The sequence below is a fragment of the Rana temporaria genome, chromosome 3, assembly GCF_905171775.1.
Source record: "Rana temporaria chromosome 3, aRanTem1.1, whole genome shotgun sequence".
In the NCBI taxonomy this organism is placed as follows: Eukaryota; Metazoa; Chordata; class Amphibia; order Anura; family Ranidae; genus Rana; species Rana temporaria.
The window spans coordinates 75,174,768-75,193,062 of record NC_053491.1 but is presented as its reverse complement, the minus strand read 5'-3'; the positions used below and the strand labels follow the sequence as shown (position 1 = coordinate 75,193,062).

Below are 18,295 nucleotides of genomic sequence, written 5' to 3'. Positions count from 1 at the left end.
TCAGATTTTTGACATTCGATTACTGTTGGCGGGTAGGAAGCCAGGAAGGAAGGTTCCACTGCGAGGAATCAAAAGAAAAGTCAAGTCATTTTCTTTCCTTCCACCCATGGTGGAAAGAAAGGGAATGGAATCATCTATGGGCTACCTTAGGGGGGGTTGTATGGGTTCGTTTGTCATTTATAAAAAAAAAAAAAAAAAATTTGTACTTGCCTCCACTGTGCAGTTTGTTTCGCACAGAGTGGCCCCGATCCTCCTGTTCTGGGGTCCCACGGCGGCTGTGTCGGCTCCTCCCTGCTAAAGCCAACCCCCTCTGGGAAGCTCTTTGCCGAGGGGATTAGTTGGCGAGCTCTCGTGTTATACAGTTGGCGTCCATAGACGCCAAGTATACGACTCGGTCCCGGCCCCCCCAGCGGCCACGTAATTGGATGCGATTGACAGCAGCAAGAGCCAATAGCTGCGCTGCCATCAATCTATCCAATAAACGGCCAGACTCAGTGGAAAAGAGGACGCCGGGGGACACGCACAGCAGGTAAATGGGCTCAGGCAAGTAAAACGGGCAGGGGGGGCCCATGACAACAAGGTGTTTTTTCATCTTAATGCATATGATGCATTAAGATGAAAAAACACGAGCCTTTAAAACCCCTTTAATCTTACCATTTTAAAAAACTGCCGATTGGAGTTCTCTCTTTATAAAACACAACTCATAATAAAGGTGATGCATATCCTTGGGATGTAGCTAAGCAATGAACTATAACTTTTGCACTAGTAAACTTTCTATACATGACCCATTTCCCTCCGGAGAGGACATGGGTGATGTGTATTACAAGTTAGTTACATTTACACGCTGCTTATCTCGCTTTAAAGAAAAACCAAGTGCCAACAAATTTCAAACCATATCTAAAGTCAAAGTATTATTACCTGACATCTTCACCTTCCTCTAACATAGAAAGGCAGATTGTACATTTTTCTTCAGTGTCTTCCTCACCATCTTGCTTGCCATGCAATTTCCTCTGTGAGAACCAATCAGTGGATACCTTATTAGCAGAGATGAAATTATTGGCAAACTCGGTAAACATGTTTCTTACAAAACGCAAACATTTACCACAACACATAGATATTTCACACGTCCCCATGAGTAATAATTCATACTAAAATCTTTTTTTTTCAGTTGAACAAACTAAAATACAATATATGAAGCCACAACACAGAGGATGCTGAAATAGAAAACACGCATCACACAATGAAATGCTAAACGTCTGCCTAATCGCCCATCAAAAATGATGCCTAGAAGGAAAGAAAATGGTGTTCACAGCCCATACTTTGCTCATGTATTGCCATATGTGCAAAGCTGGCCATAGATCGCTGGAATCTCAGCTAGTCCCTGCTGAACTGGCCAAGATGATTTAAAACATGTATGGGCACGCCAATTGTACCCAAGCCAATCCAAGTCGTACCCAATTGTGCAAGCTGATTGTACCCAAGTCAATCCATCGATTAACTTGGGTACAACCAGCCTGTTGGAGTTTTGCATTTGATTATTACCAGTGGCTAAAGCCCTAGCAATAATCGTGTTCTCCCAGCAGGGACAGCTTCCCCCTTGCCGGGAGAACACAATAGCTCTGCCGGAGAAATTCATCCATCGACACTGACTGTTGATGGGGGAATTGCGTGATTTCCTGCAACCTAGCACAGCCCGATCATAAAAAAAATCTAATGCTCGTGGCTACCTTAATAATGAACACAACAACTCAAACTTTTTTCCATATGGGAACATTCTTGCCTCCAAAAGACAGCAATGGAAATAGTAGATGAGTATTAAACACTATAAAAGTTTTTTTTTTTTTTTTTCTAATAGACAGTTGTCAACCCAATATTTGCCTTGAAACTATGCCATGGCATGACTAAATTTTTCTCACTAGAAAGGTGGGAGACGGGGGCAAAGGCAGAGCTCCAAGTTGGAGCTGAAGTTGTGGGTTCTGTTACAGAATACCCCAAACTTTGGATGCTCCTCAAAAGATCAATTTATTAATAAAGAAAGCTGCAGGCACCTTACCATTACTTTTTCACTTTAAAATGTTAGGGAAGTTAATAAATGCAACAGGTTTGCTCTAACCACTTGCCTACTGGGCACTTTCACCCCCTTCCTGCCCAGGCCAATCTTCAGCTTTCAGTACTGTCGCACTTTGAATGAAAATTGAGCGGTCATGCAACATTGTACCCATATGACTTTTTGCATTGATGAGGGGGCACTGATCAGTGCCCCGATTATCAGTGTAGATATCCCATCACAGGAAAGCCAGTTATCAGCTTTCCTTTCCTCACACAGTGACAGCGCTGAGGAAACAAAATGCAGATGACCAGCATTTGTTTACATAGGATCAGCTGTGATTGGCTCTTTACCCTGATAAGTGCTGCGCACCCCTTGGCGCGACCAGGAAGACTACATATGGCGTCTGGTTAAAATGGTCTTGATGCCGGTAATCTGCTGGTGCTCGCAGAACACCAGCAGGAGCACCATACCAGCAAAGAATTTCCATCCACTACAGGTCTTACTGCTTCTTATGCAGAGAATTTATCCTGCATGTATTCATGTGACAAATAAGGAGTCACAGCCACCAACACAAACTCCAATTAAGGCAAATCCAGTTGAAATTTATCTTGGCTAGCAAGGGAAATTCACATAATCTTTCTACTGTTTCCTATAGTTCTTTTTATACTACAATTTGCTCAAAATATAAAGGTTCTGAAACTATTCAAACAAAAATTGTCTTAATATTTTTCACAGAAGAAAAATTTTAATCTGAGATTTCTGACTTGTTCCCGAGAAGAAAAATGTCTCACCTTCTTATATTTATGTGGGTACGTGCACCTTTCTATGGTCCCCTGTGTGGCTCCACGATTCACATTACCAAGCCGTTCCTCTAGATGAATCAGTTCCTGGAAAATAAGAGGCAAATCTAAGCAGATGGATCTTGCCACAAGACAAAACGGTTAGCAATTCCAGTAATTATTGTTCAAATGTGTACTCATAGGAGCACAGACATTTGAGATTAAACCCTCTACCAATCAAAGCTCAGTGAAACCAATTCTGTCAACAAGCCAGCGGAGTCTACCATGGCAATTATATTACAGCAATAGAAGTGGACTGGTTACGTATCATATGAAGACAAACACAACCAGGCCTACCCATTTCCATTCAATTTCACAGCAGATTTTTGAATTCCCTCCCTCTCCTAAATGAAAGGCATTATCTATGCGAGGACAAATGAATCCAGTGCCTACAAATAAGAGAGTCTGAATTTACGTTAATATATTACAATGTCCATGCAGTGGGGGATAAGCCTGTGTTATTGGGATAAACATGCATATTACTCAAAGGTCCACTTGCATAGATTAGTGCAACCGGAAGTTTATCATACAGTGAAGGTTCAATTAAAAGCTTTTAGTTTGAAGTTACTGCCAGTGCCATCTTGACCATACACTGGGGGGGGAAAAAAAAAAAACAGGATACACAAATCCCAATGCTTGATGCTGTAGTATATCATACATAAATTACATGATATAAATACATGGTACAATGATTAAAAAAAAAATACGCTCGGAATGGAATACTAGTATATTACAACTAAAAATGCTAAGCCTCTGCAACAGAAATGATTATGAATAAAAGGTGGGATTCTCAGTTCCCTGCTCAAATGAGTTCCAAGGCTTCAAAAATAATTACTAAATACACTCTGCATCTGATTGGGGAAATTATTGATTGTGTATCCTTTATTTATGTGAACACACACATACACACATCAACCTGAAGGAAACATTCCATAGGTACATGGAATGACAGCAAAGACATGACAGCAGAAAGCTAACATTCTGTTACAAACCTCAAAATTTCCCCTGAATGGAACTCTGAATGACCTTCCATCCAATCCAGATGAAATGTAGCGGATGTGAGGGTAGCCCGCCATGTCTGGAACCTAATCAAATAGCAGATGTAAGTTAAACTTTAACACAACTGCTTGTATTGACCTCAAATAATCTTTGCTGCCAGAAAGATATACGGCTCCGAGGGTACCCTTGTAAAACCCTCTAGCAGCAAAATGATAGGTGCAGTCATAAAAAATATATATAAATATATACACAAGAAAAATACAAATGTTGTGAAGCACCTTAAACTAGTTTTATTTTTATTTTTTGTGGTAGGAAACAAATGCAGTGACAAGGTTATGTGCTGCTTGGTCAACTATATACCATTCCACTGCAAACCAGCCACAGAATCAGGAAATATATATATTGTATTCCTCAGTTCCAAACAATGCAAAGATATGAAAAAGGTTCAACATCCAGGACATATGGGAGAATGCAAACATAGCAAAATGATAGAACAATGCCAAATGAGTTGATTCTAAAATCAGAAGCTTGTCATCTTCACCATACACTTGTGATCATCAGAAATGAGCAAAGTTTAGCAAACTATTCTGTGCTAGTTATGTTCGTAGTTTTTACCACTGCGTAGCCAATATGGCAAGAACAGTGGGCAACTAGAACTACCATAGACCAAGACATCAAGATACATAGATTATGGGAATTCTATTTTGAAGCTTTCCTAAAGTTTGTGCTTGGCAGTCTGTCCATGCAAGACATACTCAACATTATTAGATCTGGTTGTCATTTGATCTTAAAAAGGAATAATATACGTGCCAACCTGGATAGTTTAAGACCTCTCTTGGTCCTAGGACAACCACAATCATAACCTGGAGGGAGAGGAAGGCCACATTCAAACCTGCTACAAAGCAAATTCCAGAGGCAAGGATCTGAGGTTTCCTGCAGCCAGAAAAGCTATGATAAAGCAATGACAGGCTGACGGTGGCCGCAGCAGTCTGTTGCTGCTCACACAACCAGCTATTAATGGCAGTTAGGGACAGTTGTTTGTTCTTGGTCTCTGTGTGCATGTAGGGTTATTCATGCGTCTTTAACCACAGATGACCGACTGCATCAGCAATGGACAGCTGCAAATGCAATCAGCCTATCATTGCTTTGTATAGGTAGAGCAGCCACAGCTATTCGAAAACACCTGTTTTTCCTATTACAGGAAGCCTATGACCTTTGTCAGTGGAATTCACCACTATAGTTCTGATTAAAAGTGTGAATGGGGCCAAAAAAAAAATCTGATTTTTGCAAAACCACACCCATCTTAACTCCAGACTCTAACCTGTCGCTTCATAAAATTAAAATGTGGGAGGAAAAAAAATAAAATAAAAAAAAGGCACTACACTGTATTCATAAATGGCCCCACAGACTGCATAGAACTTAAAACTGAATCCTTACGTAAAATAACTGTTCTGCTGTAATAGTTCAAAGGATGGTTGTCAACAACCACATGGAAATTATTCTAAAAACAATTGCTGATCACAGTAACAAGGAAATGGGTATACAATTGTATGTTTTTAATTAACAGATATTGGGACCAAGTTACCCAAAATGGAAAGCTAAATGTGGACAAGACCTTTCATCTACCAGAGACGTACAATCATAATAACCAACAAACAACATAGCTCAGAGTAGAGCAGAACACAGTCAGGCATGTCTAGTAAAGCTGGAAAGACTACATCTAGAGAGAAAGATGTGTAAAAAAACATGTACGCCCTAGAAAACAAGCATCTCTACTCGCTTCCATGCAGTGTGAAACAGGACTATAGAATCAGATGCAGAGTGTCAATGCCTACCAAAGGGAAGAATGCTCAAGTCAAAATGAATGCCCACCTATCCATAATTTGTTTACAAAGAACTGGCAGGGGACAACATGATCTCATATGGTTTTACCCCAGTCCCCTGTACACAATGTATTACATACAATCAGGAAACAAATTAGGAGTTAGCTTTAGTAATAAAATGAAAGCAAAGCAGACCTCAAATTCTGACTTACCGGTACCTACTGTATATGTGTTCTGGGTCAGTGAATCAAAGTATTAAAGCCAGAGACAGTCCAGGACCAGTATTCCAATGAGGTCAGCAATTATATTACAAAACAGATAAAGGTCCGGCAACAAGGCATGATGCAGTTTAAAAGTCTGTAGAATCTTTGAAATCTATCAAGACATAAAAAGGGGATTCCAGCACAAAGCAAGGTTGACGTTTCAGGCCCTCCCTGGGTCTTAGCCATAAGGCCCAGGAAGAGACTGAAATGCATCAACTTTGCACTGCATTCCCCTTTTACGTCTTGATGGATTTCAAATGGTACTGTGCCTTGTTGGACCTTTATCTATTTTGTGTTGTGGAACAAAGTATGCAGCAGTGGTTCAGGCACAGGTATTTTTCTTCACCCAGTTAAATATTTATTTGGAGAGTTTGAATAAATATTTTGAAGCAATGCCATCTGTATACCCCCAAGTGCAGGTTTTGGTTACATTTCCCTGGTAATTTGGCAATTTTAGGAAAACATGCTATGAAGGAGGAGGGTAAGGAAATTGGAGAGCATGCGCAGTTATTCCTAAAATGGAAGTGGATTATATTTTAAAGCTGAAGTTTAAGTTAGGCTTTTAAGTATATATGCATATGCCATGCCTGGCTGATCCCTATGGAAGCTGGAAATTACTGTAGTAGGCACTGCTACTTCCAGGTACCAATAGGCACAGAACCCACAAGCTAGTGGCAAGCACTGTAGTAGTGGTGCCTACTAGCATGATTGCTAGCTTCTACAGGGATCGGCCTGGTATAGCACATACATACTCACCAAGGTAAACCAATGGAACTATGCAAAAAAATCCCATACATAAACTTAACCTTTAAAAGTATCAAATTTATTTCCTTGTGTAATATTGTTACCGTTTTGCATGTTGCCATGATATTGGCAAAGGATTAGTATGTGGAAAAGTTTGATACAGTGTGCTCAAATATCACTGAGCAACTCATAACCCTACGACAAAACAAGCTGCTCCTCAGTGTAAAATTGTAGGCCCTCTGCCGTCAAACACATTAGATTGAGGATTACCATGTGAAGGGGTTAGGTGTGAAAGTATCATTCAGAATCTGAGATCACCACTGACACAAACTCCTATACAGTGCAACCTCTTTGTATACGTAACCGCTCAACTCTGAATGGTTGGGGGACTTAAATTGCACATAAGCATTCACAACGCAATTAAACAAAGGGCAATACCCATCTCTTTACCCTCCACCTCTGCAGTAATGTGCTACCAAATCTTACAGATTAAGCAAATCTATTGAACACAACATTCTTTTCCAACATAAAACAATCTATTCAGGGCCCTGCATGTCTTTACTACGGTTGTTTATTCATTGTTCCTCTGTAAAGCAATGTGGGGTTTTCTGGATTGCTTATGACAGCTTTCCCCTTGTGTGGTTAAAATGTTCCATGCGATTTACAGTATCAACAGATTCATGAACACTTTTAAAGCCAACCTGTTAGTTTTAAGCTTGTCGGCTCATAAAAATTCTGAAAATAGACATTTCACTTACTCTTGCCAAAATAACTTTGTGTCTTACGACATTACAGGCTTGGAGCAAGCAATTCATTTGTAGATCTTTAAAAAAGGATGCATCTTGCAAATTAATGCAAATCTGGCATAAACCATTCCAGTCCCCAAGTATCCTTCTCAACACATCCCTGATTTCCTTATCGATCATTTACATCAGTGGTTCTCAACTCTTGTCCTCAGGAACCACTGACAGGACGGATTATTAAGTTATTGTATAAACCTGGCCTGTTAGTGGGTCCTGAGGACAGGAGTTGCGAACCACTTCAATTTACACAGGTTAAAAAATAATAATCTTCTTTTTTTGGTTTAAAATAGAAGTTCACTTTTAGTAACTTGTTACACCCATACTCAGGGTGTAACATGTTAGTAAAGCACCCCCCCAAAACTCTTTGTGTACAGCCAAGTTTGAAAACAGCACTCCGCCCATACAGTCGCATAATTATAAACTTCAAGTATCGTCTGCTGCAACTTGTAGGTCTCAATGAACTGCGAAAACGGTGGTAAGCGCTTTCATAGTTCACCGATTCTTCTTGGAGTTCAGCAACTGCCTGCCCATACTAGAGGTATAAGCAAACTGCTAACTGAGAATCTACAGAAGCCTGACATTATACCTGTGATCTGCTGATTTCAAGAGCAATGAAGAATAAATACAAATTTTCTTACCCGCAAAAAAAAAGTGCATTTATTTTTTGTGAACTTCTTGTTTAAGGGCTTGTTTTATGTAAAGTACTGAGTACAGCATGTTTAATGAATGCTACTGCTGAATCTATTTTTGGGAATTCAAGGGAATGTATTTATTTTTTTAGCTTAATGAGCTTGTTAAGATGTTTGACGTTTTACGAACCTCGTTTCTGTACTGGTTTTGTAATGATTCATTTACATAGGGGAATATACATTCCCATTTGCAGGCTCTGCTTCCAGCTTTGAAGTGCTATAAAAAGGTTTAAACTTTACTTCTTCTCAAGAAGCAATTGGTCAGCCAGCCTATTGAAAACAACGCATTACTTGGTTGGCTCACTGTATTAGCTTTTAAGCAGTTTGAAATTGTAGCACCCAATCTCTACGTTAAAGCAGGATTCGACCCATAACTTGATAAAAAAATAATGATGTTCTTTAGCAAGGAAAATACGTTCCACAATAAGAATTCTGCTACCAAAATTAGTATATGCTGCAAATTGCCTCCAGCGTTGCCCCCCCCCCCCCCCCCTCTTACTGGAGGATACCATTTTGCTGAAGCCCACCTAAACAGCAGTAAATCAAAGTGGAACTAAACCCATTGATTTAACCACTTCCATACCGGGCCTATTTTGGCAATTCTCTCCTACATGCAAAAATCATATTTTTTTTGCTAGAAAATTACTCAGAAGCCCCAAACACTATATATGTTTTTTTAGCAGACACCCCAAGGAATAAAATGGCAATCATTGCAACTTTTTATCTCGCAGGGCATTTGCGCAATCATTTTTCAAACGTCTTTTTTTTGGGGGGGGGGGGGAAATTAAACCTTTACAACCCTTTAACTGTTTAAAAAGCAGTTACATTCCTGGAATGCTGGTATTGCCAACTGTCACATTTGCTTGTGTCCTCAACCAAACTGTCAAATGGCTGGAGTCATAACTGATCACATTGTGCAGCACCATGGCAGTTGCAAAACAGAAGCAGCTTCCTTGGCTGTAAATGATAGGATGGTTTATTTCCACTTAGGCCTCTTTCACACTAGCGGACCGTTCGTCCGTTTATTACAAGTCCGTTTACGGACTTGTAATGCATCCCTATGGGATTGCGTCCGTTAGCGGATGGAGCATCCGCTAATGTCCGAAACCATCCGCGTCCATCAGGATCCGCTTTTGCAGACGGAAGAAAACCCTATTTTTCTTCCGTCCGGCGGAACGGATCGGATGCAGACAAACAGACGGTCCGTCTGCATCCGATTCCCCATAGGAGAGCGGAGGAGAGACAGGGCGGTCTCTGCACTGTGTGCGGGGACCGCCCTGTCCGCCGACAGCTCAGCGGGGATCCCCGCTGAGCCGACGGACACACACGGAGCGGACACAAAAACGGTCCGCTCCGTGTGAAAAAGGCCTTAAATCTTTTAGCGGATCTGCCTCTACAAACCAGGCAGTGCCTAAAAATGGAGCGCAACTGAGCATGTGCAGAACAGGGGGAGACCATGTATTATTGGATTTAAACCGTAGAGACACTTTTTTTTATTGTTTAACATAGCTCAGCTATAACTGCAAAGGGTGCCAGCCCGATGTCATCTAGCAGGACTTATTTTCTGACTAAAGTTCCACTTTAAATAGAAAGATATGGAAGAGGAAGCTATTTAAAGATGAGAAACTCAGAAAAGTATAATAGCACTCTGCAATTCCAACTGAAAACATGCACTCAATTGAAATGGCACTATACTATTATGGGTTCACTATATTTAAATTTTTGCAGGTGTATGAGAAATGCAAATCCAAGAGTTCCCAAGGTATTTAGTTTGTTGTCTAGTGTGGGTCCAATAAATAGAGGGCTCTGCGGCCTCGTACATATGATGAGAAAAGCAGACGAAAAATTCAGCTTTCGAAGCCGTTTTTGATCCTTCGTACATAGCTGTCGTTCGAAATCTTCCAGAGGGACAAAAACAAAATTTTGTACAATACCAGATCATATGATTTTTGATTAAGCAGTGCAGTTTCTGACTGAAGATAAAAATACATTACAGCTCTTCCAAATGTATTTTCTTTTGTACAAGAGCTTTCGTACTTTAGTACAGTAACCTATCCGCATTTGATATGGAGACTAGCATGCAAAAAGAGGGAAAAAAAAAAAAAAAACGGACGATCATTCGTCCGATAATCTCATCATGTGTACTAGGCTTAAGTTAACCCAATATTAATAAAAGGTAGCATCATTGAGAGTGTAGACTTTCAGTGCACACAAAAGCAGAGGGAAGGAATATACAATATTTGACAAACTGAAATGTCTATTTTCCTAAACCTGCATTCACACCTAGATAGAGTCGACCCGGTGATTCTGAAGCATTTTTTTCCATGCAGTTTTGCACATGTATCAAACGTCAAGAGTTTGGTTTCTGGGATGGGATAGGGAAGGTGAGTAGTTCCATTAGGAGAAGAGGAGATTCTTCATGCATTAAAAATGGCAAAATGGCAACAGGCACTTTTACTGAAGTCTATGGAGCCAAAAAAAAAAGCCTAACTACATTTAAACAAATCTCATGTACTTTTTACATATATGGGATAAAGTGTAAATAGGAACAATTTTAAATAATTGGATTCTGCAAAGCCAGACATAAGGAAACCAGCAGAAAAATGCCCATGTGTAAATGGGAGCCAATGTGCAAGAAAATGTATCCTGCTTTATTATTCTAATATTTACCCGGCAAATTGTATCTTTCATATTTTAATGATCTTAAAATATATTATGAACACAAATGAAATCCTATGGTAAAACAGCAAATTGTGCGTTTACTACGTGAGCCCATTTTATTTTGAGAAAAAAATAAAAATAAAGACAGTAAAAAGTTAATTTTCGTGTAGGTTTAGTCTACAGTCACGCGATCACAAAGCTTATTTACAGTAGTTCTTCCTAATGGCAGAGGGTGGGCACAAGATGTGTGTTACGTTTCAAGGGCTGATCTGCAACCCAGAAGGAAATTTCTTACAGCACGCATATTTACATAGACAAGCACATAGACAGTTTTAGGAAAGAGTTACACTGGTATGTTTAGTTACATCTTAAGCGTGGTACAATGCAGGGAGACAAAAGATTAAAAAATGATCTGATTTGTCTACCGGTGATCCAGAAAAAACATGTGCTGCCAGTCCACACACCCCTGAATGTTGCTTGTGGAAGCGCTACAGATTTTTCACCAAAAAGCAGGGGTGCCTCTACAAATTTCTTCCAGAAAATTTGGTATATTTTTGAGATGATCAAGACAACTGCTCGTTCTCACTGCCTTGTTAAAGTAGAACTAAATACTCATTTTTATTTTGATGGTTTCACCAGGGTCATCAGCACTAGGGCCCCCTATTGCAAGATTTCCCCTTTATACTTGTTCTGGGGACAACCCAAATGTTGGGATTTTTCTTTTACTAATAAAAGGTTTCTAGTCCATCATCACCACTTTTGTCCAAACTAAAAAAAATAAAGAAATAATATATGTTTCTGCTTATACTTTAATGCAGCGATCCACTCAAAGTGAGGTACATCAGAAGTCTGAGACCCCCTCCTCCTACTGTCAGGCCACAAGGAGAGCAAAGCCACGCTTTGCGCAATGGCGCAGTAGGGACCTGGCTGTGAAGCCAAAATGCTTCACTGCCGGCTTCCCTTATCGACAAAGGCAGCAGCACCAGACAGCCAATGGATACATAGGCTGCGATGCCGACATTGCTGGTATTTATGACACGCAGATTTTATCTATGAGTGTTTTAAGATAATTAATGGGGTTATGGAATTTGCTACACCAAGATGTAGCCTTACCTGTTTTTGATTCAACTTCTATGTTTACATTGGATGGGACAGAGTGCCATTGTGGGAAGAAGCAGACTCATCTACACCAGAGGATTCTTTGCTAAATGAGGACTTATAAGGCGTTATTTGACCATTCTTTTGGAAAAGTCAAATAGTTATGGCAAGAGGCAATGTGATCGGATGAAGGGTCTTTTTCTGCTGCGCATCATGAACTGAGCATTTTCAAGGACTCTTGGTAGACCTTTTCCTCTTTTCTTTATTTTGGGGCTTAAAAAGTATTTTATATGAATGCTTTTGCATGTGTGGTAAAGATATGGTCTTTTAGCGCTGCAATGTGTATGTTAAAAATCTGCAAGAGACACTGCAACATTTTTTGTAGAATAAGCTTGTGGGAGGGTGAAAGGACCCAGACTAAGGCGACGAATGCACTGTGTGCATATGACTGGAGAAAAATGGCTGAGAGGGGGGTTAACTACCGTCTAAAATACTGAGAGAAAAGGGAAGAGTTACACAGATATGGAAGACAGAATACCACAGCTGTCATGCCGTAAGGAAAATGTCATATTACTGTGAAAACTATCCTTTTAAGGAAGAAGTGGTTGGGAAAAAAGAATTACTACCAACCATATTAATATGTGGTGGGATATTAGTTGTCCTAATATTTAAAACGTTGAACTCTGATTACCATGCTTTGAGGGTAACTGTAGTGATTTGGTTGGGAGCAGTTTTTCTATGTGGACTGTTTGGATAATAAACATTACATTTTACTGCCTAAACTCTGATCTTTATAAACCCTGCAACAGTTTATTTATAAAATGTACAGCTCATAACTCATCCTCAAAACAATACACTGCATATACTGTATATCTAGATCTCATGGCAGATTCTAAAATTGTAAGCAACTGTTTCTCAGTAATTCTGCTCTTCTGGGAAAAAATATGTTACCCACTTTTCAAAATGGCTTCTGAAGTTACACCAAGGTGCAGGCCTAATGTCATAAAACGCACATGAGGAATGTTTCAAATGGAGGCAAGCTATTAATCTTAATAACTTAATTGCCAACAGTGCATTCCTCCAAAATCATAAACCTGAGAATGTCATTCACCTCATTTGTTACAATTCAAGAGAGATCCAACATCTGTGCAATAGATAGCACCAGTAATGACTATTCTGAGAGTGATCAGCTTTCAATCGAATATATATCTTACCATTAATGGCAAGGCCCCGATCTGCAAATGGTGGAGTCTAGGAGGTGGATGGTAGTGAGCTAGATGGGGATGTAAAGGACCAGTTTGGTAGGGGGCCGCAGTCACTCCAGTTTCAATTGCTATTTCCCTGTAACCGAAAAAAAGAATTTAACAGCAGAGGATTAGTAAAATGTTTGTATGTAGGTATAACAAACAGGAAAACAAATACCTAGGTCTAATAAAGCTTTTATTTAACCGCTTGCCAACCGCACTGTAGCAGTTTTACCGCCCCAGGTGAAAGCACCTTGCAATATATATATATATATATATATATATATATATATATATATATATATATATATATATATATATATATATATATATTATATATATATATATATATATATATATATATATATATATATATATATATATATATATATATATATATATATATATATGTGCTGTCAAGCGATTAAAATTTCTAATCGCGATTAATCGCATTAATGTCATAGTTAACTCACGATTAATCGCGCGATTAAGGAGGTTCACCCTTTAAAACATTTTTTTTTTGTTTTATTTGTTTTATTTTATAATATTAAATTGTGTTTTTTTATTTTTTTACATTTTGATCACTTTTATTGCTGTCACAAGGAATGTAAACATCCCTTGTGACAGCAATAGGTGGTGACAGGTACTCTTTATGGAGGGATCGGGGTCTAAAAGACCGCCGAGCCCTCCTTTGCACTTCAAAGTATTCAGATCGCCGAAAACGGCGATTCTGAATACTGTGTACTTTTTTAAATCCGGCGCCATTGGCAGCCGAGAAACCCGTAAGTGACGTCATGACGCCGCTTCCGTGGTTTCAATGCGGAGACTGAATCAAAGCCGTTTACGGCTTAGTGTCAGTCTCCGCCTGAACACAGAACGCGGCGGATGGAGGATCGGGTCTCCCGGTGGGACGGGAGGCCCGGTCAGAGCGGCGAAAGGCGGCGGGAGGGGGGGGGGATGTCCCCTCCCGCTCCTCCGGCATAACAACCGAGCAGCTTTTAGCCGCATCGGTTATGTTTGGATAGCCGATCGCCCGCTCTAAACTGCTAGCTGCAGGCATCATCCCGGTATAACCCCCTAACGCCGAGGACGCATATATGCGTCCCGTCGGCATGAAAGGGTTAAGAGGTACGTGCTGACAAAAAAAAAAAAAAATGTTTTAAAGGGTGAACCTCGTTAATCGCGCGATAAAAAAATTGACGGCGTTAAAATGGGTTTGTGTTAACACCGTTAATAATGCGTTTAACTGACAGCACATATATTTATATATATTTATATATATTTATATACACACACACACACACACACACACACACACGGATTTTTTTTTTTTTTTACCAAAAACATGTAGCAGAATACATATTGGCCTACCATTTATGAAGAATTTTTGGTTCAATTTTTTTATTGAATATTTGTTTTATAGCAGAAAGTAAAACTGTCATTTTTTGCTTTTGGCGCAAAAAAAAACAGAGGTGATCAAATACCGCCATAAGAAAGCTCCATTTGTGTGTGTGTATTTGGCTACAGAGTCGCACACAATTGTTAATGTACCACAGTGCCGTATCACAAAAAATGGTCTATACGGGGGGGTAAATCTTTCGGAGGCCAGGTGGTTAAAGCTTTACTCCAGGTTTATTGTCCTTTACTACTTTGTTTGGACCAAGCTGGCACAAATTAACTATTTGCTACACTAACAGGTGCACTATATAAAACTATATGTAGGATCTGCTACATCCAATATACAGAGCTGGGTTCCGGCAATGGGATGGAAACTTCTAGTCCCACTCCTAGAACTAAACCGAGTTGACTTGGTGCAGCTCCACCATAGGCATCTTTGTATTTGATGAATGATTAGGGAACCCAGTTTCTGATCTGGTGGTGCCACAGGGTTACCATAGAGATGGCCATTTCTATAATCTGGCAGGCCGGAAGCGACATTACTTCTGACCCTGACATTTTTTTTTATTTTCTGAAAAGTGGAGATCTATTTTGGATCTCATGCTTTCCAGGGTAGAGGGGAGATCTGGGGGTCTTATAGACCTCAGATGTCTCCATAAAGAGGACCTGTCATGCCATATTTCTATCAGAAGGGATTTTTTTAATTTCTTGCGATACAAAAAGGTGTTAAAGCACCCCCGTCCCGAAGCGAACACATACGAAGGTCGCGCCTGCATATGTATACAGTGTTGGAACCACACACAAAAGGTATTACTGCAAATGTTTTCTCAAGAGAAATAATTCCAGTGCTAGACCTCCTCTAACTCTAAAAACCTCAACATTTTTACATGTAGGAGAGAAATGTTAATTGGCCTGGGCTGGCAATAATTCATTATTTTCTGGGAACAGGACCGGAAATTCTCAACCCAGTGCCGGAACAACCTGCTCCATTACTGTGTGTAGCTCAGACTATATACAATTTACACAGCACACCCAGTAGGTGCGCCCGTTATAGAACAAGGTGGCTGGTGATGGCTCCTGAATTGCAATATTAAATTTTATAGCTGCCCCTTTAAAAGAGTGTGGACTCTGTGGGATAGTGAACAAAGGTAAAGGTGTTGGCGCTACAAATCATCATATAGTGATTCAACGTATAGAATGGTGCGCCTGTTAGTGTAGCAAATAGTTTTGTTTGGCCAGCCCAGAGTTGAGCTTTAGTGCTTGACAACATGGGCATACATGAGCCCACATATTTTTGGAATAAACACGTTAAGATTTGTATTCCACACAAAAAACAAAACAAACATACTTCAGGCACAATCATTTATAGGACAACACACATTCTGTGAAAAATAAAGTAACGAAAACCAACCAGGTTTTATCGGACTACAGTATTGTGAAACTCGTCTGCCAAGTGCACTGCTTTAATAAGCCCAACTATGTGTGTTTTAGCCTCCTACGACACAAATCTTAATAGATTCATCTTATTTAAAACAACTTGTAATAACCTCTAACTGGAAGGAGGAGGATATTAATGTCAGTGCTTGTATGGCTGTACGTTCAAAACATACTGCACCTGCCATCGGCAGAGGTCATCAGTGTTAACCACACTCCAAATGCAGGTAGCAAACGCATTAGACCTGCACAGGATCGCATGATAAATTGGTACCATGCAATCCAGTTGCTATGCGATTTAAAAAAAAAAATATTTAATTCTCTATTGATTTTTAATACATTTACAAAAACAGAACCTTGGTGCATTCCCCGGCTCAAAAAAGTACCAAGTAAATCGGTACCTAACCTATCTGCCTAAACAGTGCTGTAAGCAACAATAAAACAAACCAAAACAAAAATACAAAAACAAGGTATAAACAATGAAACATCACTGCTCAGACACTCCATTTAGATAAATTATGAAAGTCTTTGATAGAGATGAGGTTTCCCCAATAGGGAGCTATGGCACTAGGCCTAGAATACTAAGGGTCAACTATAGGGGCATCAGGAGGGTCTTAGCATGGAAGGAGTAGTTAATGTATATCAGATAAACTGTCTATTCTTGAGCAGCTGCTGTGCGATTTTTAATGTACTGCATACACTATTTGTGTTGCAATCTGGCACAATTTCAGCCTATCCAAATAAATGGCGCGAAATGGTACTGCACCCAGACTGCATAAGAATCACACAGGAAAGCACAGTACATTCTTGTGCATGTCATGGTGTGAACCGACCATCAGAGCAAAAAACTGTCACATCAAGACATCTGTTATTTTTTAATGTGTTATTTATTCTATGTTGTATTTTAATTATATGGATAGTTTATTGAAAGGTATAGTTGGTTTTATGGGTGCCAATTTCAGTTATTGGCAATTTTGTGGTGTCATTGTGTCTTGTTGTTGTGATCTTGTGTTGTCTTTGTTGTGTGGCAATAATTTTCCTTTGGAATTAATAAAGTATTCTGATCTGATTAAAAGTAACAACTGTAAGCAAATACAAAAACAACCAAATTATGAGAAATTTAGGATTCAGAAATCCTTTTACTTACCATGCAGACCTATCAGAAGCCTGTCGGGGATGGGAGGACATTGTCTGTGGTACATGAATATGGTGTCCATGGCCATAGTTAGGATGCATTCTATGTGGATGAGGAGGTGGACGTTCATGAGCTCGCCTGGAAAATATGAGGTTTAGAACCTTAATCAAATGAAAACACTGCAGGCCAGTGCGATTGAGGGTCTGAAGAACACTTACGTTGGATGCTGCATAAGTCGCCGCCTCTGAACTTCCATCCTTTGAATAACTTCGTGAGGGTGCAACCTCTGTGTTGTAGGTGCTGTGGCAGAAATATGATGGGACATAGACTGGTGGGTGGTGGACAAATGCTGTGAGAGAGGGGCAGCAGCACTGGTGAAATGGTGGGAAGGAGGTGGAGGAGGAACAGGATGTGTTGAAGAAAGGCTTGGAAGAGACGGATGAAAAGGTGCTACTGGATGTGCAATAACATAGTCCATCTGAGGTGGTGGGGGCGGTTGAGGGGGAGGGTTGGCATGAGAATGAGGGCAAGCAGGTGTCTGGTGGTGAAGAGGCCTTGTAAGTGAAGCATCTAAAACCAAGCAGAAGAAAAAGAAATCAAAACAATACGAAAACCAAGCAGATAATTACAATGAAAAAACCCACCCACAAAAATATAAAAATGGCTGCTGAATAAGTGAAAGTTGTGAATGAGTTTTGTACCTTACACATGTAAGTAACTCAGCAAAACTTAAAGAATGTGTTACCTTTACATTTCATATTCCCGATGTGCCTGCTGTACCACGTACTTGTGTTAAAATGTACACCGTTCTTTGTATTGCTTGCTTTGTGTGAAATACCTGGTGATCCTGTCAGCCCCCTTGCTTTCTTATTTCAAACTGACCATACTAGGCATAAAAGCACATCCATCCCAGCATGGTAAGTTTTCTGGCTGTGCTGGAAGAACAGCCTGACTATTCTAAAATGGTCAGATTTGTGAGGACATGTCTCATTAGTTTACTGCCGTTTCTCCAGCCCCTTATGCAGTTTAGAAGAGAATAGAAGGGGAAATCTTCCAATGGAGACACTAGTTCTGGATATACCCTTACATTGAGGGGGGAGGGGGGTTTCCTCTCA

At 39.9% G+C, this 18,295-nt stretch overlaps 1 protein-coding gene across 6 annotated transcripts in view; it reads right to left on the bottom strand.

Moving 5' to 3' along the window:
- The window catches only part of RNF111 (ring finger protein 111), an 89,307-nt gene that overhangs the window by 3,089 nt on the left and 67,923 nt on the right, over positions 1-18,295 (bottom strand). For 4 of the 6 annotated variants that reach the window (XM_040342774.1, XM_040342778.1, XM_040342777.1 and 1 more), the window contains 6 exons: positions 17,399-17,750; positions 17,193-17,318; positions 13,184-13,310; positions 3,882-3,974; positions 2,842-2,937; positions 919-1,034 (listed from right to left, as the gene is read on the bottom strand). In XM_040342774.1, the coding sequence (XP_040198708.1) occupies positions 919-1,034; positions 2,842-2,937; positions 3,882-3,974; positions 13,184-13,310; positions 17,193-17,318; positions 17,399-17,750 (910 nt within the window). The remainder of the gene's footprint in view (positions 1-918; positions 1,035-2,841; positions 2,938-3,881; positions 3,975-13,183; positions 13,311-17,192; positions 17,319-17,398; positions 17,751-18,295) is intronic. The other 2 variants (XM_040342775.1, XM_040342776.1) reach the window with 2 other exon arrangements.